At 41.5% G+C, this 22,588-nt stretch overlaps 1 protein-coding gene across 1 annotated transcript in view; it reads left to right on the forward strand.

Annotated features, from left to right (window-relative positions):
- SLC38A1 (solute carrier family 38 member 1) overlaps positions 1–22,588 on the forward strand; it is a 69,462-nt gene that overhangs the window by 41,067 nt on the left and 5,807 nt on the right. The window contains exons 5-12 of the mRNA XM_027093514.1: positions 12,767–12,840; positions 14,294–14,386; positions 14,693–14,774; positions 15,756–15,838; positions 17,221–17,279; positions 17,401–17,517; positions 18,766–18,845; positions 21,982–22,082. Of these exons, the coding sequence (XP_026949315.1) occupies positions 12,767–12,840; positions 14,294–14,386; positions 14,693–14,774; positions 15,756–15,838; positions 17,221–17,279; positions 17,401–17,517; positions 18,766–18,845; positions 21,982–22,082 (689 nt within the window). The remainder of the gene's footprint in view (positions 1–12,766; positions 12,841–14,293; positions 14,387–14,692; positions 14,775–15,755; positions 15,839–17,220; positions 17,280–17,400; positions 17,518–18,765; positions 18,846–21,981; positions 22,083–22,588) is intronic.

The raw sequence follows: 22,588 nt of genomic DNA on the forward strand, positions 1-22,588 counted from the left end.
ATTCACTGGATGAAGAACTTTTCAGAAATGGGCAAATAGGAAAGGGGGAAGGGGTGTTGTGCTAAAAATGAGTGCCTGTTTTGTAAACAGAGTTGGCAAGTGTAGGCGATGGGTCCCACCCACTGTTTTTAAAAGTTGAGCAGTTATGCTTAGTTGATGAGTCATCTGATATGTGTCTGATAAGGGGGGTTCCAAGAAATCGATTCTCTTGGCCCCAGAGACGTAGGAGTGTGGTGTGTGTGTGTTTGTGTGTGTGCGAATGTGCGAGAGCGTGTACACTGAGCTCACTCAGTCCTGCCTGTGCTGTGTTGCATCGGGTGCCCCGGTACTACCCAAGGACAGCAGCGTGGCCCCCATTTTGGGGCCCCGTGTTTTTCTCAGTCTGCAAGAGGCAACTTAACTAAACTGTCTAAGGTTTTAACAGTACTGTTCACGGCCGTGATGTGTAGAATGCCTTTAACATTTACTCTTAACGGGTTACAGTAGGACAGATGCGTATCTGCACAGTTGATCCAAATAGTCCAGAAATGTGGATTTTCCAGAGTAGCTTGAACTTTCCTTACTCATAGAGTGGTAGTTGGTTTAGTAGATTAGAAAACTGCCCTGATGTGGGCCAGTTAGTTTTGCTTTGTTCTATGGCCACACGCTTCACCTTTCATCAGGCACATGGTATTAATGATCTACATCTGTATCAGGGTCGGCAGACTATAGCCCAAAAACCAAAGCCACCTGCAGCCTCTGTTTGTATGGCTTTTACTTTTTTAAAGGGTTAAAAAAAGAAAGTAGTTATAAAGTATACATTGTTTCATGGAATCTTTATAACAACCCTATTTATCATCCCCATTTTACAGATAAAGAAGCTAAGATTCACAGAGGCTGAGTAACTTGCCCAGGATGACACCAGTTGGGGGTGGGATGGGGGAAGGGAGGGCAACGAAGGTGTATTCCTCTTAACTCTCCCATCTCTCCTTAAATGTGCGTTGTTACCATGGAAACAGAGTTGCAAAGTGTGAATGGAGCCCGTAATCCATCATTCCTACTGGAATGGAAGTCCAAAATGCCCACCAAGTACAGCATGTTCCTTTACCTAATGGTTATATGGAATTCTTGTCACTCAGGAGTCACAACTTTAGAGTGTGATAAAGGGGGCATCGTTTTGAAAGGTAAGGATCTAGGTTTGAGGAGAAGAGAAACCAGTGATCCTTGTGGAATGGAAGAAGAGGAAGGAAATGGTGTCTAGAGTTATAAATGGAGTGCCCACAAAACCGATAGCCTTCTACCAAGGACTGTAGGTAAAAACAGGAAGTGGTGGTGGCATCTGGTTTTCTTTCTTGCTGGTACAACTTCCTCATTTAAACTCAGCCCTCCTCCTAACTTTCTTAACTTCTCAAAGCATCAACTAAACTGATAAATTCTATTTCTCTCCGCAAATCTCTTTTAAACACTTCTTTCTCTTTAGGATTGTATTAGATATTATTTGGTTTGGTCACCAGCGATGCATATTCCTTTCCTCAGACAAAACAAAGTATCTAATCAATAGGGAAGCTAGTTTAAGAGAAACTTTGCAGCATAGAAGTTCGATTTGCCTACACGGAAAGAAATGGAATTGTACAAATAATTGATCCTCACCTGTTCCCTGCCCAGCCTTTAAAAACCATCCCTTTCATTCTCTAGTTCAATTTGTAAATATTACAAATAATCACATGCTACTAGATCCTAGTGTGCTGGTCCTCTGACCCTCAGAATGTTGAAATTTAATTAGGATGTCGTGACTAAGAAGTCTACTTTGGGTCTGAATAATTGGATGTTTCTGCTCCTTTCCATAAGCATTTCTTGAGCTCCTTAAATGAAATAGGGACTATATTAATGAGCTTGGGGCTTAAACAAATGCACACACCCCAAAAAGGGTTTGGAATAATAATACTTTTCATTTGAAAGTTTCCTTTATTTTTCATTTTAATAGTGTTATTGCAAAAGTAAGATAATCATTAAAGACCGTTTTGAAAATGCATAAAATAAAGTATCAAGAAATCACCCAAAGTCTTACTGTTAAAACAAGCTCTGTTAACATTTTGATATATTTTACTCTAAGTTTTTTGTCTTCTGCTTGGGTCTTGCTTTTTACACTGGCATCCTTCCGTGCACACTTGACTTTGGCAGACAATAGAGCATGCTGGGTAAGGACTCGAGTCAGACTACCAGGGTTTGAGGGCTCTGATGCTCACTTTGTGACCTTGGACAAAATACTCAACCTCTCTGAACTTCAGTTTCCTTATCTGTAAGGTAGATAGTAATAGTACTACTCATAAGTAAAATATTGTAAAAAGTGCTTAGTGTGGGCCCAACATAGTGAATATGCTTAAATTTATTATTAGTGGTGATCAATAAAGTGTTTTATTAATTATACTGAATTCTCATTGAAGTAAATGAAAGCTCTAGGGGTACATTTGTATGTAAAATATAATTTTGAATTTGTCAAAATATTTATAACTTCCTCATGAATTAGAGTCTCAGAACAGCTTGTCCCCCTCTCCTAATTTTCAGACGTGTCTTCTTCCATCTAAGCTCTTGTTAAATAAACTTTCTCTGTGTGCCCTTTCCTCTCCACGTAAGCCTCTCCCACTGGCACCGCACAGGAACAAGGCTGCACCACCTACCTGCACGTACCTTCCAAACACCCTGCTTCGGACTGCAGCCTCCTCTACTTCCCTCCAAGGGCCCCCCCTTGGATACTCCCACTGTGCCTGGCCTTAAATGTCATTGAGGACCTCTGTGCTTCCTTCCCTGTCCAGCTTAGATGCCACAGTCCTTCGCTTAAACCCCTTCAGGTCTTCCCCACACCTGAAATTCCCTTCCTCCACCGGTGCTCTGTCACACTGGCCCGGAAAAGCCCTGAATCTGAGCTCTCTCATCATACAGATGGGTGACACTTGAACTTCATCCTCGGTGAGATCTCCAGCCCTTCCCTCATCCCCCACTGGCACTCTCTTCAGCAGTGTTTTTAAATCTTTATTCACTTCATAGAGATATTTCTCATAGGAAGAATGGGGGTGGAATGGAAGAGCAGCAGAGTGAGTGGAGATCAGAGGTGAATGAGAAAGTGGGGAGGAAAGTGCAGGAGGGCAGAGACAGCCTGGAAATGTGGAAGAAAGGAAGGAGGTAGAAGAGAGCTTGGGAGAGACCCGCACCCCAGGGAAGGACTGGAGAAAGATGATTGGCCAGAAAACAGAATGTTTCCTACCATTTGTCCGGTTCCCTTGTCCTGGTGTTTTACATTTTCTTGCAGGTGATGAGCATCTATGTCTGTGAGTTTAGGAGTGAGGGGCTGTGGTTTGCTGGGAGATGATGTTAGATAAAAGCAGGACGAGCAACAAAGACCACTTTTCGTCCAGCAAGGTAGTTTTTATGTGGGCTCTTCTAATCATGAGGATGGTAAAAGTTTTATATTTTTTAATCAAATAATTCATTTATTCATCAAATATTTATTGGTACATTTTATGTGCCAGACACTCTCCCTGGCACTGAGGATATCAAAGAATATATAAACAAAGGTACTTGCATGATTAAATAACATTAGAACGTTAGGATACTTTTCAATTCAAGAAGGATTTTGTGGGCACCAAGGGGCGGAGCATGGGTGCTCCGGCCCTGCCTCGGGTGCCAGCACGCATCTGCAGAGCCCTATGGCTCAGAGACACCCGTGAGCACAGGCTGAGCACGGTGGGAGCCGCGGCCACGTGAAGCCTCAGCGTAGAGATGCTGCTGAGACCAGCCTTTCCTAAATGACTTGGTCTGTCTTGGTCTCAGAGAAAAACACCAGCTTGTCAGTCGGTTCTTGGGCAGGGGATCTCCAGAACTCAAAGGAAAGTTGTGTAATTTTCTGGTGAGAAAAAGAAGAGGAACTACAGTAACAATTCATGTAGTAATTGCTTACTTGGATGGAGTGCCTCCCACGTGATAAGAACGAATTGCTCATCCCTCCTTTCTAGCTCTTTCTTCTTTGATTTTTTTTAAATTTATTTATTTATTTATTTATTTATGGCCGAGTTGGGTCTTTGTTGCTGCGTGCGGGCTTTCTCTAGTTGCGGTGAGCGCGGGCTACTCTTCATTGTGGTGCACAGGCTTCTCATTGCAGTGGCTTCTCTTGAATCGGAACACCGGCTCTAGGCACGCGGGCTTCAGTAGTTGTGGCACGTGGGCTCAGTAGTTGTGGCTCGCAGGCTCTAGAGTGCAGGCTCAGTAGTTGTGGCGCACGGGCTTCGTTGCTCCGCGGCATGGGGGATCTTCCCGGACCAGGGCTCAAACCCATGCCCCCTGCATTGGCAGGCGGATTCTTAACCACTGCGCCACCAGGGAAGCCCTCTTCTTTGATCTTGACCCTCTCCCAGTTTCTGCCTTCTCAGATGAACAGCTCCTACTAGCTTGGAATGTTATTAATGAATTCTTCCCCTTGGACCTTCTCCCAGGAGGATGCAGTAGCCCTGTGTTCCTAGAGGAGCACCACTCACCAGCGTAGACCTGACTCATCCCTGCTGTGGGCTCCGGGGCCACTGGAGCTCTGCTGAGATGCCTGTGCCCACCCTTGGTTACCGATGTTCCATTTTCTTCTCAAAGCAGAACTAAAAAGAGACAAGAAATTAACAGAAGCCTGGCTTTTTCCTAAGAACCTGCAGAAAGAGCTGTGCCCTAAGGTTGGGAGTGCAGGTGGAGGACAGATCAGCTAAAAGTAGGCCCCAGATCCACTTTGCTAGGCCCAGCCTCAGCTCCTTGTTTGGGCTGAACTGACCACAAAAAGGAAGGTTATAGCTGTGCTCTTAGGATTTGGGATGGAGGGCTTGGCCTAGGGATTCACAGGGTTTCAGCCTCTCTCAACCAGGTGTCAGGGTCTCCCAAACGATCTCAGGCCTTGCCCTTGTGGCTCCACCCATGGCACCCTGTCAACCAAAACCATTTGTTTGGAAAACCCAGCCCCTCCCAGTTAGACGTTGACCCCATTGCTCCTTGCTGAGTTGTATTGTTGATTTGTAGTTCAGAGGTACAAAATTAGTGGTAATTAAACTGTTACTTGATGTCACCAGCCTGAAATGCAGTCAGCTGGTAAGAAATAAAACAAGCATCTCTGGACATTATTAAAAAGAAAAAACTTTTGGGCTTCCCTGGTGGCGCAGTGGTTGAGAGTCCGCCTGCCGATGCAGGGGACAAGGGTTCGTGCCTTGGTCCGGGAAGATCCCACATGCCGCGGAGCGGCTGGGCCCGTGAGCCATGGCCGCTGAGCCTGCGCGTCCGGAGCCTGTGCTCCGCAACAGGAAAGGCCACAACAGTGAGAGGCCCGCATATCACAAAAAAAAAAAAAAAAAGAAAAAACTTTTATACTTTCAGCCACGTTTAGAAGAGGAAGGATTATATAGTGTGGTGAGCCTCGGGTCCCTTTTGGAAGGAAAGACATGGCAGTGTGGGGAAGAGTGTGGAGTTGAAAATACTTTAAAAATATATATCCTGGTGAGGTAAGTAATGCTCTACTACCCTTAGGAAGTCGACCAAAGGAAGCAGACAGGACTCGCTCTCACACTGAGCGCCGGTCAGGGACTCACAGGAATGGTAATGGTTCAGCTGTAAATGCTTCCCTTCAGTGCAGTCTCACCTGGACAGCGGTGGGATCCGTGTCGCAGGTATTCACGCTGAATACCTGCAGGCAGCGTGGCGGGCAGTGTGGTGGCGCTGGTTCGGAGGTTGTGAGAAACAAACACTGAGATGGATATGCCGGGGGACCAGAGCTGGCAGCTTCCCATCCCGCCTGCTCCAGGCCGGTCCATGGACCAGCAGCATCAACACTGCCTGCGAGCACCAACAGAACCTCAGGTCCCATCCCAGACCTACAGAATGACAGTCTTCATTTTAACAAGCTCCTAAGGAGATACGTATATACACATTGAAATGTGAGAATAGCTGCTTTGAACTCTGGCAAAGGAGAGGACAGGAGGAGTCATGCTGGGAGGGTTGGTAAGGGTTCTCTGTTTTTTGAGAGGAGCGGGTCCTGGAAGAACTGAAAGCCCTCACCTGCGTGGCAGCCTTGAACACCCCCATCTGAGCTATTTCTGGATCCGCAGCAGTGACGGCTGCTTCATCTTCACCTCTTTCAAGGACTCTGACGCTCGGTTGAAGGATGTCGTATGATTTCTCGTTATATAGCTGGACTGTTAAAAGATAGTCTCATCTCCCTTAAAGTGCTGGGAGGTTGGGTTTTTTTCTTTTTTCTTTTTTTTTTTTTTGAGATATAATTTATAAAATTTCCCCATTTAAAGGATAAGATTTGATGAGTTTACCCAAATAGAGTTGTGGAATCACCACCACAACCATGGCATAGAACATTTCAGTTGCCTTAAGTGTGTTGGTTCCATTTATTGTCACAGCTTTCCATTTCATTAGCATAAAATACTTTAAAAAATGAAATTTTTTATAACATTATCCATATAATCTTTGGGTAAATTATAGAAGAACAAGAATCGTAGTCCTATCAATATGATTCAAAACAATGACAGATAAATGTTTTTAAGATAGATGTTTAGATGTTCGTTGTTTTAATGTGTGAGTCAAAATTTTCTTGCAGCAAATAGAGTAAAAATATCTAGGAATATTTAAGAAATCATGGAGGGACTTCCCTGGTGGCACAGTGGTTAACAATCTGCCTGCCAATGCAGGGGACACGGGTTCGAGCCCTGGTCCGGGAAGATCCCACATGCCGTGGAGCAACTAAGCCCGTGGACCACAGCTACTGAGCCTGCACTCTAGAGCCTGTGAGCCACAACTACTGAAGCCCGTGCACCTAGAGCACATGCTCTACAACAGGAGAAGCCACTGCAGTGAGAAGCCCTCACACCGCAACGAAGAGTAGCCTCCACTCACTGCAACTAGAGAAAGCCCACACGCAGCAATGAAGACCCAAACTCATCCAAAAACAAATAAATAATTTTTTTAAAAAAGCATATGAATTAAAAAAGAAAAATCACGGAGTATTGCCAGAGGACTGGAAATGGGCCAATTTCATCCCAGCTTTCAAAAGTAGTAAAAAGTGTATCCCAAACATTATTCTAGAGCAGATTATTAAATAGCTTATTTACATGCAATTACTGCAGAAAATACTGCTCCCTGGGGGCAAATAAGGTTTTCCTAAATAGTCGTGCTAACCTAACTTCATCTTTTGAGATAAGAGTGAACTGGTATAATAAGAACCTGCTGTATAAATAAATTAATTTAATTAAAGTTAAAAATTCAATAAAAATAAATTCTTTTTCAGAAAAAAAAAGAAAGAGTGAACTGGTAGGTCACCAAACCGGCTTAAGCAGAGTGTACCTTGATTTTAGCAAGATATTTGGCATCTCACGTGGCTTACAGATGAGATTCTAATCTTTGTAAATTCACTTATACTTAGCCAAGAGTCCGCTATGTGCTGTGTTTGGTATTGGAAGCAAACAGGTAAGTAGGACAGGCCATGACTGTGAATTAAACCATCGTGGCCTGTCCTACAGTCCAGTGGTGAGAAACATAATAAAGCAATAGAACAAAAAGACCTCTGGCTGCTGGATGGAGGATGGATCAGAGGGGTCAAGAAAAGGGAAACAGGTTATCACAGTTGCCCAGAAGTTAAAGATGACAGTGGCTTGGATTAGAGTAGTGGCTGTGGAGATGGGAAAAAAAAGAAGCGTATGGATTTGGGATATATTTTAGAGGCGGAAATGATAGGACATTTGCCGGTGAATTAGAGATGAGCGATGAGTGAGTAGATGAGAAGTCAGGGATGACCTCCAGGTGTCTGGCTGGAGCAGTTGGCCGGACAGTGGGCCATTTTCCAGATGGGCTTGTTCCGTTCAGAAAGAACCAGTGACTTGGATGAAGGCAGACTCAAGATAGGAAGCTGGATGAGGTAGTTGATACGTAAGTAAAAAGGATAACAATTTTAAAAATATCACAAGACTGGAAAGATAAAAGGTAATGAAAATAAGTGCAGAGCCTTATACTTGGCTTAAAAAAAAAAAAAGAAGTGCACAGGATGGAACCAGGAAGACTGGCCTAACAGCAGTTCCCCCAGAAGCTCAACAAGAATGAAAAGTGTGACTTGCTTCCATAAAAATGAAAACCAAAATAGTTTGCCTTAAAAGAAGCAGGATGACTCCTGGGCATATACCCAGAGGAAACCATAATTCAAAAAGACACATGCAGGACTTCCCTGGTGGCGCAGTGGTTGAGAGTCCGCCTGCCGATGCAGGGGACGCAGGTTCGTGCCCCGGTCCGGGAAGATCCCACATGCCACAGAGCGGCTGGGCCCGTGAGCCATGGCCGCTGAGCCTGTGCGTCCGGAGCCTGTGTTCCTCAATGGGAGAGGCCACAACAGTGAGAGGCCCACATACCGCAAAAAAAAAAAAAAAAGACACATGCACCCCAGTGTTCACTGCAGCACTATTTACAGTAGCCAGGTCATGGAAGCAACCTAAATGCCCATCAACAGACAAATGGATAAAGAAGATATGATACATATATACAATGGAATATTACTCAGCCATAAAAAGGAACGAAATTGGGTCATTTGTAGAGACGTGGATGGACATAGAGGCTATCATACAGAGTGAAATAAGTCAGAAAGAGAAAAATAAATATCGTATATTAACGCATATATGTGGAATCTAGAAAAACGGTACAGATGAACCAGTTCGCAAGGCAGAAATAGAGACACAGATGTAGAGAACAAACATATGGACACCAAGTGGGGAAAGCAGGGGTAGGGGAGTGGGGTGGAATAAATTGGGAGATTGGGATTGACATATATACACTAATATGTATAAAATAGAAAACTAATAACTAATAGATAACTAACCTGCTGTATAAAAAAATTAAAGCAAAAAAAAAAAGACATACAGATGGCCAAGAGGCACATGAAAAGATGCTCAACATTACTAATAAAAAGAATAAAAAAAAAAAAAGCAGGATGTCCAACTCAAATTAGTAATCTTACTGTGCTTTGCACGGTCTGGATCAAAACTAATGTGAGAGCATCCTGCTTTTCTAGGCTCACAGCCGTTAAAAAGGATGGATGAGAAACTGGACCACGACTGAGCTGTAAACAGCTGAACACTCCATCACAGGATGAAGAGCTGAAAGTACTGGAGAAGTTAAAGTCAAAGAGCACCATCTTAAAATGAGCACCGTCAGATGGACCTTTAGGTGGAGGAGGGGCTAGATTTCAAGTAGGTTCAAGTAGGTCCAGAGGGTAAAATAAGGACCCAAGATAAACATAGCAGCAGAAGTTTCAGCTCAGCCTCAGTTCCAGTGCACAGCACTTTCCAGAAGCAGGGTGGGTTGCATATGTGTCCCCTGACAGAAGACTTTGCAGACCTGGATGCCTAAGTGTGGGCACAGAGCATAGAGGTTTCCCATCCTGCCTGAAAAGCTGGGCAGGGTAGTCTCTGAAGGTCTCTCCCCAGTCCAGGAGTCTAGAATTCTGTTTCCTAACCAGCCTCTTTCTTCTCGGGACACAAAATCTACTGGAATGTCCCTGCACCACGTTTTTCAAAGTATCGCTGACACATGAGGGTTCTCAAAATCCCTGAACACGTTCTTCGCGAGACTGACTCTCCCGCCACTGCTTCCCCAGGGCCCGTGTTCAGTCATATGTTCTAGGTCCCCTTCTCTTCAAGGCTGAACATCAGTCTGAACTATTAATACCTTGACAACTCAGTTGCCTGTTGTTGAGGTTTGGTTCCCATTGAAACATGCCTTTTTCAGCGAGCAGCTTTTGCCCCAACCATATGGAAACTTTTGGTCAATGGTTAGCTGTGTGAAAGCTTACGTGATACCCAGATGAAATGAAAAAAAAATGAATCACTTCTGTTCCTCTTAGCACAGGAATACCAGCTTATGTTTCTCCTCCAGGAAACCAAACTATATGTACAAATATTTACTTGTGTAAATAGGGGCACAGTCACGCTCAAGATAGAAGAAATGTTCAAATAAGTCCTTAGTCTCACGAGTCGTTCTCCCTGCTCTTTCTTTCAGATGTCATCTCCGACTGGATCCTCTTAAACTATTCTAGGATCTGTGATAACCAATTCGATATTTTATTGCTTCTTTCCAAGAATCTAAATAGGGAGATACACTTTTCTAAATTTTAATTCCATTAATGCTAGATTCTGTTATAGGCTAAAGCAGTGATAGAGTTTTACATACAGAAGTTGCCTTTTAGTGACCTGATAGAAAAAGGTTTTTGCTTTATATTAGTTTTGAGTCTTGGAAGGGAAGGTCTATATGTTGGGAGGGATGGAGAAAAGGGTCTCCAGGGATTGGCTGTCAGACTTACTAGGGGTCGTTTGGCCGGGGGTGCGGTGTGATGTCTCTCAGACATGAGAGCAAGGGGCTTGTCATCGCTGTGGAAGGATCTCATTCTGCTGCTGTTAAGTTTGGGGAAGAAGATAGGTGAGCTCCCTGCTAAAATCTTCCCTGATCAACACTTTTCTCCCACTTGGAAAAGAAAAAGAGGTGAAACGAGTTTATGAAGAAATCCTTTCTCTTTTGCCGAAGGCCACAGGCCAGCTGAGCATCCTCTGCAGAGAAGTCCACCCAAAAGAATGGCTCAGAGCCGCTATGTGCAAGAACATGTGGTCCCAGGGCTACCAGCTGGGGGAACAGATGTTTCTGTAGAATGTTTCTTTTGCTACTGTGAGGACCCAGTTCTCCCTGGCTGAGGGCCTTCGGTTACCCATTAGGTAGATGTTAGTAATTATCCCTCCTACAACGTACATATTTCGAAAGGTCATACTCTTTACTCATTAGCCTGGGGCCCAGTGGTAATATGTCCTCTCCTCCCCAGGTCAGTCCCAGGAGAGTCAATTCAACAGAGGACAGGGTCACTTCAGAAGAGCCCATGGCTAATCCTCAAATTGCATCCATTCTGTCCCCAGTTGGTAGCCCAGGATCTTCTGTGCCACAGAAATCCCCTGTGGCCTGTCACAGGCTCTTGTGGAAGTTGCCACTTAGGGTTCAGTATCAACATGAGTGAACTCTGAGTGAAACTCAAGGCTTGCTTCCTTAACATAAATATTATCTTATAAGATGAAGGAAAAATCATACCACAGATGTGTCCTGTCTCTTACCCTCCGGCAGAGCATAGCAAATCATGTTTCATTACAGATCTCAAAACTGCTGGATTGCTTAATAAATGCTTGCTCTCAGTTTTTCGTGTCCCTTAACCAGAATAGGTAATAAGGGACTTACCCTCTCATTCACCCTCTTACTCAGGGATCTGAGTCAATATATGTCCGAATGTACTTCTTTACAATCATATCTTAACCTAAATTCCCCTTTATTAGCCGGTCAGTTGGACTTTCACCTGAAGTGTTAGATTTTCCATTCTTCCTCCCATAGATTTTCCATTCTTTCTCCCAGTGTTTGTTTTACTTCTGCCGAGCCCTGTCACTCTTTTATGGTTTCTGGCCAGTCTCTGGCAGTCCGTCTGCTCTGCCCTTGGCTGTCTGTACTCCCCCGTTTATTTCCTCATGGTTGAAACAGAGGAGAAACAAAATGCCGCGAGACAAGAGAAAGCTAAGAAGCAGTGTTTCTGCCTGGGGCAAGGGAAGGTACCTGAGGAGGTGACATCTGAGCAGTGGTTCAGCAGGTGTGCGGAGTGGGGGAAGGGCTGGGAAGAGGCCCACGCAGAGAGAATTGCACAAGACGCCAAGCACCGCTCAGCAGTACTTGCTAGAAAAAGAATTGCCTTAATTACTCAAACATGGAATCAGTTGCAGTAATGCATTGTTCCTGGGACATATTTCCCTACATCAGGAAGTGAGCGGTCTTATCTAGGGGGCTGGAATTTAGTTCTTTAAATAAATAAGCTTTATTTGCAATTCTTAGGTCTGTTTTAACCAAACGATTCAGAAATAATCTATGCCATCTCCCACATCATTCTAACTGCTTTTTCTCGAGGAAGGTTTGATAATGAGCCAGATGTACTAAAACAAAAACATGAGTTTGTCGTTCAACAAAGTCTTTTCATTCCGCTTGGTTGTCAAACTTTTCCCATCCGTTAAGAGAGGGAAACTTATTATTATTTTAAGAGGAACCGGGTGCAAAAAAAAGTGAATTATCTCAGTGGTCTAATGTATAGATTCAAAGATAGCCATAAAGTAATTAGGTGAAAAGAACCTAGACACCGTTTGGCCTTCTGTTATAGGCGAGGGATGGGAGACATCAAGCAAGGTGTCCACAGTCACGTGATCCTGGACCTAAGGGTCACTGAAAGCCTTTCCCTCAACATCCCCACTCACCCCACTCCCACCCTCACGCCCCTCTCTCACACTTCCTCACAGCAAGTGCACCGTAGACCACAAAAGCTTTCTTTCACAAGGTTTTAAAGTGGCCTCAACTGAAATGATCCCAGAAAGCTATTTCTGTTTACGCTTAGGATTACAAAGCATTTGAATTCTTGGAGTTACATTCTAATGAACAGTTCTTTACTTGGTAGAACGTTTTTATTGAGGATGTTAAGGAGGGTGTGACTAATAGGTTCCAGTATCTGGATCCTGTCAATGAATGGCATTAACCGTATAACATCTAAATCAGCCTTGGCCTTTCTGTTGGTTTGGCCAAAAAGTTTATTCGGGTTTTTCCGTAACGTGTTACGCAAAACCTGAACGAACTTTTTGGCCAACCCAATGCAATGTGAGGTCAGGGTCTGTGTTCTTTACAGTTATCACAAGACTTATTTTCTTTGCTTTAGGGTACTTCTGACTTCAGTAACACTGCTGTCTATATATTCCATCAACCTTCTGTTGATCTGTTCAAAGGAAACAGGTAAGCTGATAGCACGTCTAGTTTTGTGAAGCCAGGGTAACTGATTCTCATGGTGATACTGTGAACAAATGATACTCTCCCTGTTCAGCAACTTGGTTATTAAAGAAAAACAGTACTTTGACCTGTCGTCACTGGAAGACCTGTAGAGGAATTTACCTAGAGGAGTAGATAGAGCAACATATAAGTTAACTTGTTATGAACAATGCGCAAATAACATTGCCATTTAAAGAGAACCCTCAGTTATACCTGCTTTTCTGGTTTAAGATGACTTCATTTTAAAGGCCTCGGCTTTTTCCTTAGGTCTTTATAAAATCAGACCAAGGATCCCATGTTTTTATATTATAGCCTCCAAGGTTTCAAAAGTAAACAGAGCTTTCATTCCCTTTCATGCATATTCCAAGGAGAAAACGTGATTCCCAATGCAATGTGGGAGTGAGTGTGCTGTGAAAAGACTTCAGGTTCTCTGGGCAGTGTAACACCTGAAGTGTTTATTTTCTGTTCCTGGGACACTGGATTATGTGTGTAATACTTTGACTTTTACTCTAGCTAAAACCACATTGGCCGACTATTACTGTAGGTCGATGACTCCATTTAACTGGAACATTTTCTAATAAACTGCAGATCTAACCATTGTCTAGTTTAAACACCAGTCTTATGAGAGAATAAACAAAAGTTTAATTGTAGTCTGACTCATATTGCTTCCTGTGAACCTTTTGAAAAACGCGAGCTGAACTGTTACAAAGAAGTATAAACCCATTTTCTTAAATGAATGGTTTAACATTGTAGTATTTATTGAGATGAGCCGGTTGACCACTTTAGAATTTTGCCATGGCCAAATTATTCTCTTGACAGAGTTATCTGCTTCCCTCTTTTGTGAGTTGCAAATCCCTGAACTAAATTTTATCAAAGGTCAGCATTCTGATGTCGTGGTTATTACATGTTTCTAAGCTCGTTACTGTATTTAGGACCCATGAGGCATTGTTGGAACAGTACTAAGATAATTCCTTGTGAGCCTAATCAGTTCAGGTAATTCATTCAAAAGGAACTTTTCTTCCCAAGCATCAGGATTTTTATTTTTAAATCAAATTTTTATTTTAATGCTACACACCAGACCTGAGAATAAGATCAGAGTGGGAACTTCCCCCCAGTAAAGCAGGGAGACTTTTGAGACAGGAAAACAAATAAGTCTTATGACCTCCTCATTTATTTGCAGTGCTTTCGTAGCCAGCCTGAAAAAGAAAAAATCGTGGTCATGTCTGACATTCAAAAATGTCAAGGGGTTGTTTTGTCATGAGAATGCCTTAACCCTTGCAAAGCCAAGAAGGCTATTTGTGTGATTTTTGATAAAGACACAACAACTTGGGGAATCGTCAATAGAATGATGAAATCTTGGCTATTTCTAACATAGGGAACTCTGTCATTTCTTCTGTTCTCAACTGTGGTTTTTAAACAGGCTGCATGGTTTACGAAAAGCTGGGAGAACAGGTCTTTGGCACCACAGGGAAACTTGTCATCTTTGGGGCCACCTCCCTACAGAACACTGGAGGTAAAAAGATCGTGTTTTTCTATACATTAATGTTGTGAACATTATTATTTCTTTCTAATCCCGGTGGTTGGGTGGCCACATGAATTTTAACATAATTCAAGCAGTATCCTTCTCATTGCTAAAATGGCGCTTGGAAAGTCCAGCAGGCACAGTAGTCGCTTAACAACCAAGGATACTGGGACAGTGTCTACAGCTGTCTTTGTGTCTTATTGAAGGTTAGTCTAGGAACAGGCTGGTGATCTTTTATATAGCTTGCAACGTGAGCCTCAGTATCCTCTTTCTAAAAATGTTCTCATTTTCCTCTAGCAATGCTGAGCTACCTCTTCATAGTAAAAAATGAACTACCCTCTGCCATAAAGTTTCTAATGGGAAAGGAAGAGACATTTTCGTAAGTTATAGACTGTTGTTTGCGAGATAACTAAAATGCTTTTAATTGAAATGTGGGCTAACCAACGTTTTTGTTTTATGACGACTGCAGAAACAAAGTTTTCCCTAGGCTGTTTTTTCTTGGTTTGTTGTTTCTGGGGGTATATAAATGAAGGAAGCAGACGGAGCCATTTGAATCTGAGCATTTAAAAGGTAGATTCATCGGTCATGCTGTAAACGCTAGGTGCTGCAATTTCCCAAGAGCTTGAAATCTACATCCAGTGTCTATGAAATAGAACAGATGTGGAGTATTTTTGACACAGAAGTGGAACAAGCAAGATTGAGACCCGAGTCTCTTCCTTAAAGAAGGGACAGAGCATTTGGGGAGCAGAACTGACGTGAGCCAGCCTCATTAAAGATGCAGCTAACCTTGGAAAATGTTGCAGCTGCGTTTAGTGCATCCTGTGTTTTGACTACCTCTTGTTTAACAGTTCTTGTCAGTCTTAGTTTCTCTGTTTTCTTTCAAGGGAGAATCGTAGAAACCAGAGTTCCTAGTGTTCTTTCATCAGGATTCAAGGTCAAATACAAGGGATTAGGGAGAAAGCAATGGCTACCTGTGGTGACTTGTTTTGCGATGATATTAGCCAAGCAAAACAGAAAGGAACTTTCTCTTTAAATAATTGAGAAGAGAAGTTGTAATCTGACAGAACGTAATGTGTGCATTGAGCTTTGAAACGACGTAAATAATTCAGAGGAAAGGCATGCTTAGCCAGTGGGAGTGAGGGGGGAGGCAGTATCTCTTCTTCTGCTGCCTGGGGAGAGAGATGATAGTAAGTGACTAGTGGTTGGGTCCGAGTGGTTGGATAAAACCTGAATAATGATAAAAGCTAATGGTAAACATTAGTAATAGTTAACAAAGTTTAAATACTGTGAAATTTTATGTGTGAGGAAAGAAAAGACACTTTCTAAGAAAATGTGACCTAACCGCTTACATGCCTTTCAGAGCCTGGTACGTGGACGGCCGCCTTCTGGTGGTGGTAGTTACCTTTGGCATAATTCTCCCTCTGTGTCTCTTGAAGAACTTAGGTAAGAGCTTGCTTTTCTCATAGTCTCTGCAATACCCAGGTGAATCAGAAACCTAATAAAAACGAACAACTTTGCCCTCTGCTTTCACTTGTAGGGTAAAGATTAAATGAGAGATAAATTACAAGTATTAATCAGGCTTGACTTTAACATGGGATAAAAACACTGGTTGGTATGTGACTTCCTAAGTAATCCCTCTATTAAGCTGTGGAGGGAAGAAGGGAGGTCCTGGGACCAGCAACAGACAGTGCTCTGTCCAAAAGCACAAAGTCCAGGAAATGGAATTCTCCTCATACAAGGTCTTAACCCTGATTATTTAGATGAGCAGAATTTCACATCTGATATCAAGACAGAAAGTTGCTTATATTTTTACCCCAAAGTATTATGAATCACTCTTAAAATTATCAGAGTCTAACTGGTCTCAATTATTTGCTTCATTGAAGGGAGAGAGAGAAGCAAAAAGTCAAAAGTGGTAGATAATCACTAAGTCATATCCATTTGGTTTTGACATTTTTGTGTGTGTGTATTTGGAGACCAGGGTCCCTGATGTTATGGACATTTCGTGTGTGGAATAATGCAGCCAGACTGCCGTCCAGTCCAAAGCCTCTGAAATGCATTTCCTTTAATTCTGGGCTCATTCAAGGCAGACATTTAACGTTCTTCCCAAAATGATTGCTAACCATAATTTTTTGTTTTGTATGAAAAATACCAAGCCTCTGTAGCTGTTCTGTGAGAGCTATAAGTAGATTTTTTTTTAAGCTACTTAATTATCTGGTTTCTGAGTCTGTGTTTAAGCTTTTCTGTGTATATACATGTAGCTCTTTTCAGTGCTAGTGGAGAAGGGCTCTTCTCCCCCAGAGGTGAGAATAGTGCAGCCCCCAGAGACCACTGAACTCTGCCTTTCTGGAGGTTATGGTGCTTGGAGATCTCGCAGGCATTCCAAGGGGAGCAAGGTGGAGATCCTCAGGTGTTCAGTTTCTCCCTAGAAAGCACTTCCTCTCCTCTGCATATATTCAGTGTTTATACAGTATGTGCATAATCAAGAATTATTGAATGGATCAAGGAGTTAATGGGATTTGGCCGTAGGAATCCATCCGAGTACAGCGACAGAGACCTATGGCCAAATTTGGGAAGGTCTTTTCCCCTGGATCCTGGGAATCTGTGTTCTCTATCTAGTGTGTCAGGAAGAACTGGAATCAAAACACAATGCTATAATGTTTTAATTTCAAGTCACCATTTTTGCCAAGTAAGGTAGCACTATCAAATAATCTTGTATTAATACTAGCATGTATGAATACTATTGGAACCCCAGACTATGCTTGAAAGAATGCATTGAAAGAGGTGATGGATGAAATCATAATAATTCTTTAAACTTTTTTTTTTAGGCTATCTTGGCTATACTAGTGGATTTTCCTTGAGCTGTATGGTTTTTTTCCTAATTGTGGTAAGTGCCGATTGAAATGGTTGGCTTGGTTTTGCTGTAGTATGATGCTATGTAATAATTATGCATTATTTGGCTTTATGTGATAACGTCTGATTGTTTCTCCTTTATTTTTTAATACTAGGTTATATACAAGAAATTTCAAATTCCCTGCATTGTTTCAGAGCTAAATTCAACAATAAGTGCTAATTCAACAAATGCTGGCATGTGTACGCCAAAATATGTTACCTTCAATTCAAAGGTAAGTTTCTTATCCTTTAAATATAAAAACGAGTGTTTCTACTAAGGGCATTTGTATTTCTCAGACTTCTTTTGATTAAACTGTCTTTGATGTGTTTGTTCTCAAAAGAACACTGTATCACTGCTTCCAACTGCCACAATCCATTTAGGGACCTTGAAGAAATATACAAATTGTATATTTCATCCTCCCTTTTACCCAGTTTATGTGTAGGACAGCCTTAAGTATTCCCTGTGAAAACCTCTTTCTGGATAATTGTCTCAGCTCTGTTATTCCTTGTAGATCTTTAAAAACAGATTAATAACTAACATCCTTAGCCCACTGCTTCTTATCTTGTGGTGACAGAAAGGAACACCTCAGACTTCCCCAGCAAGTACAGTTGAAATACAGACGCCACCACAAATTGGCACTTAAGGAACGTTCATACGACATATTGGGAAATGATGGACTATGGAACCAGTCAGGCTTGGATTTGAATCCTCAGGCAAATTATCAACCCCATTTGTAAAATAACTACTCTATTCTGTATCTTACAGGGTTTTGTTAGAATGTGCCTGGTACAGTGCTTAGGCAAAATTAGAGCATGAGAAATGTTACTTTTCCCTCCTTCTCTGCCAACTTCTTTTTGCATAAGAAGTTACTATATTGAATTTGGGAGTTTTAAAAAACCTTATCTAAGAAAACGAATTTAGCTCGTTCTCTCTCTCTCGCTGTCTTTTAACTCTCAAGGATACAGCCAAAGCAGTGAAGTGATTTTCTTTTTAGAAAGTAACTTTCTTTTTAGATGCCATATTTAAGTCTGATTGATGCGCCCGGTATAGTGCAAAGAGCAGTAAAACGGAGGTGGAAGTTCTGGGCGTGTTGCCTAGCCTGTCTTGGAGGGAGTCAGGAGAACAGCACTGGTCTGCCTCAGGGTTGCTGTGGGGATTCAGTGAAATAATGTAGGAAAGTGCTATGTAACCGGCTAGCGCCACATAAGTACGGGGTGACGCAGTGCCTGGAGGTTGTAAAATACACTGTGGGTGAGCCCAGCTCTAGAACCCCTGTCTGCCAAGTGCCTAACGTCTCAAGCTAGATAAGCTCTCTTAGAGAAGCTGCTCCTATTTCGATACCAAAGCTCTCCTAATAACCAAATAATCCAGGGATTCTGAAGGGCTGTCAGATGAAAAGACGGCTCAGAAATACTGGAGCTGTACAGTTTTTATGGTAAAAATGCCTTTCCGTAACATTTATATTTTTTCTTTCAAATAGACCGTGTACGCTTTACCAACAATTGCGTTCGCATTTGTCTGCCACCCGTCTGTCCTGCCAATTTACAGCGAGCTTAAAGAGTAAGAGATGTGTTTAATTTTCTTGCAAACTGAATCATTTTAGGGCCCCTCATTAATAGGCAAGTACTGTATTTAAAGTAAATGGACTCATATGATGAAGCCCCGCTGACTCATCACCCAGCTTCAACATTTACTTTCTGCCATTCTCAAGCAAGAAAAATCACAAACCTACAGTATATTTTGGCCATAAATGTATAAAGCGGCTTACTCTGTGGGCTTTTTCTTGTTGATTTGGTTTTTCAAATTCTGTATTACTCAAGAGAGTTCAAGTATTTGTGTTGCTTTATGTTACTTATGATTATTTTGCAAGTGGATAATAATGATCTTCATACCCATCTGTGAGCCACTAAATACACTGCGTCTGATTTGCCTTTTGGTTGACTTGGAAAAGGCTGGTAAATCGGGCAGGAAGAAATTAATGTTAAGACCACAAACTGGACAAAAGAATATTGTTGTTCATTTCAAACGACTACAGTGATTATATGGATTTGTTTTTGATTGCTGTTAGAGAAAACGAAAGCCCTGCTTAGAAATTCCCTCATGGGTTCTCTTTTTAGCCTATTGTTATCAGACTTTCCACATAAAAATAGTCATCATGGCATAGTGTCTTTTTTTGAGGTAACTGGTTTACAACTTATATAGGTTTCATGTGTACAACCTAATATTTCTCCTTCTGTATACATTACATCCTGCTCACCACCAAAAATTTAGTTTCCATCCATCACCATAGAGTTGATCCCCTTTATGCATTTTGTCCTCCCCCAGCCCCTTCCCCTCTGGTAACCACTACTCTATTCTCTGTAGCTACCTCCTTGGTTAGTTTTACTCCTAGGTATTTTATTCTTTTTGTTGCAACTGTAAATGGATTGTTTTCTTAATTTCTCTTTCTGCTAGCTCATCTTTAGCATACAGAAACATGGCAGATTTTTGTATGTTGACTTTGTACCCTGCAACTTTACTGTACTTGTTTATTATTTCTAATAGTTTTTTGGTGGAGTCTCCAGGGTTTTCAATATATAAAATCGTGTCACCTGCAAATAGGGACAGCTTTCCAATTTGGATGCCTTTTATTTCGTTTTCTTCCCTAATTGCTCTGGCTAGGACTTTCGATACTAGGTTGAATAAGAGTGGTGAGAGTGGGCACACTTGTCCTCTTCCTCATTTTAGAGAGATAACTTCCAGTTTTTCATCATTGAGAATGATGTTAGCTGTGGGTTTGTCATATATGGCCTTTATTATGTTGAGGTAGGTTCCTTCTGTACCCACTTCATTGAGTTTTTATCGTAAGTGGGTATTTTGTTAATGTGGCAGATATATCACATTGATTGATTTGAGAATGTTGAACTATCCTTGCATCCCTGGAACAAATTCCACTTGATCACAGTGTATGATCCTTTTGATGTATTGTTGTATTCAGTCTGCTAGTATTTTGTTGAGGATTTTTTGCATCTATGTTCATCAGAGATATTGGCCAGCAATTTTTTTGTGTGTTTTGGTATAAGAAATCAACGAAACTATTTCTCAGACATTGTGTGTTTTGGTATCATGGTGATGTTGACCTCATAAAATGTTAGGAGGCATTCCCTCCTCTTCAAAATTTTGGAAGAGTTTGAGAAGGATAGGTATTAAATCTTCTTTAAATGTTTGGTAGACTTCACCAGGGAAGCCCTCTGGTCCTGGAGACTTGTTTTTTGGGGAGGTTTTTGATTACTGTTTCAATCTCTGTACTAGTGCTCAGTCTATTCAGATTTTCTATTTCTTTATGACTCAATCTTGGAAGGTTATATGATTCTAAGCATTGGTCCATTTCTTCTAGGTTGCCCAATTTGTTGGCATATAGCTTTCATAATATTCTCTTGTAATTCTTTGTATTTCTGTGGTATCCATTGTTATTTATCCTCTTTTGTTTCTGATTTTATTTATCAGGGCCTTCTGTCTTTTTTTCTTAGTGAGTCTAGCTAAAGGCTTGTCATTTTTCTTTATCTTTTCAAAGAATCGGCTCTTAGTTTCATCGATCTTTTCTATTGTCTTTTTAGTTTCTATTTCATTTATTTCCACTCTGATCTTTGTTTCCTTCCTTTGGACTTTGTTTGTTCTTCTTTTTCTAGTTCCTCTAGGTGTCAGGTTAGATTGTTTATTTGAGATTTTTCTTGTTTCTTGAAGTAGGCATCATGGTATAGACTTAAACTCAGAAAGATATACACTATAGCTATCTGTTTCCATTTTGAAACAAAAATAAAGATGATGTTATTTAGCATTGAATTCACTCATTAGTCTTCCTCTTTCATATTTAATTGATATATGAGTAAACTTTGAAGTATCAGTATTTACATCTACCTGTCTATGTGTTCATCAGGCTTACTTTATGACCTTATATTTAGGGTGTTTAAATACGTCTTTGGCATCTTTTAAATTTAATAGTTCAGCTTTTAGTTTGTAATTTCCTCACATGGGTACTTCTCAATTTTTCTCGTTTTCCATACCCCCTTTTATGACACACTCAAATGTTGTGACTGTTGGTGGTCGACTGTTGGGTACAAGTCTTGTGGATTAATTGTTTGGGCAGTTAAAGAAACTTAGAGGTTCATGCAAACTCCCAGAGTAAACTTGACCTAAGAGAGAAAGAGAGAGCCCTTCATTATCCCAGCTGTGAGCTCGTAGGCACTCATTGCTCTGGAGACAAACAGGCTTCCCTGGGGCTATTCAGTGGGAAAACCGGAACTTAAATAGCAGCTTTAGCAACTGAACACCGAGGTCAAGTTGTAGCTCTGCCCCGAGGTGAGAGAACAGCTTTGGAATTTATTCTGCCTTTTTCCTGTGCATGCTGTGTGTAGAGATAGTATCAAACAAATGTTAAAAAATACTCTTTGCTCTACAGATGAGAACTCGATATTCTTTCAAAAGAATGGGGAAGAACATTCAAGGGATTGTTCATTACCTGGCTGTCTCTCTCCCAATACCCATTTGGTGTAAAAGAAGTTATTATAAACTGGCATATTTGCTGGGGGTAATTTCAGGTGGTCAGGTCAGCCCCAGCCTGATAGAAAGTTAAGTTCTATTCTTCAGTGTTAACACTGGTGCTTACATTCAGTAATGTGGTTTTTAATTTTTCAAATTCCTTTATCTTTGTTTTTAGTCGATCACAGAAAAAGATGCAGATGGTTTCAAATATCTCCTTTTTCGCCATGTTTGTTATGTATTTCTTGACTGCCATTTTTGGCTACTTGACATTCTATGGTAAGTACCTTCTGTCAGTACATAAATATAGGTATTAGTAAGTAAATTAGTAAAAATCGATATCAAAATAACTTTTAATATGATAGCCCAAAAAGCAACAAATGTGTCCATTGACTTGGTGACCTTTTCTTCTACTTAAAGCAAATGGCAGTGGTTCCTTTCCATATTCATGCAGACTGCACAATAGAATAATTACTGAAACAATATACTGTAATTTTTTTCTCCTAATACTGTCCTTAAAAGAAATTGCATTTTATAAGCACGCCACCTTTACTGAGGAAAGTTTAAAACTATAATCAGAGAAGGCTTTCCTAATTGCTGTTGAGAACTGGGTCAGATTCCATTAATAGAAAAGAGAGACAGATTTTGAAAGTGAGAAAAAGTAGAGTGCTACACTCATGACACTCTGCATTAATTAAAAATAAAGCACCTGGGGCTTCCCTGGTGGCGCAGTGGTTGAGCGTCCGCCTGCCGATGCAGGGGACGTGGGTTCGTGCCCCGTTCTG

The sequence above is a fragment of the Aethalodelphis obliquidens genome, unplaced genomic scaffold (genome assembly GCF_003676395.1).
Source record: "Aethalodelphis obliquidens isolate GAN/ISIS:26980383/991018 unplaced genomic scaffold, ASM367639v1 scaffold84, whole genome shotgun sequence".
Lineage (NCBI taxonomy): Eukaryota > Metazoa > Chordata > Mammalia > Artiodactyla > Delphinidae > Aethalodelphis > Aethalodelphis obliquidens.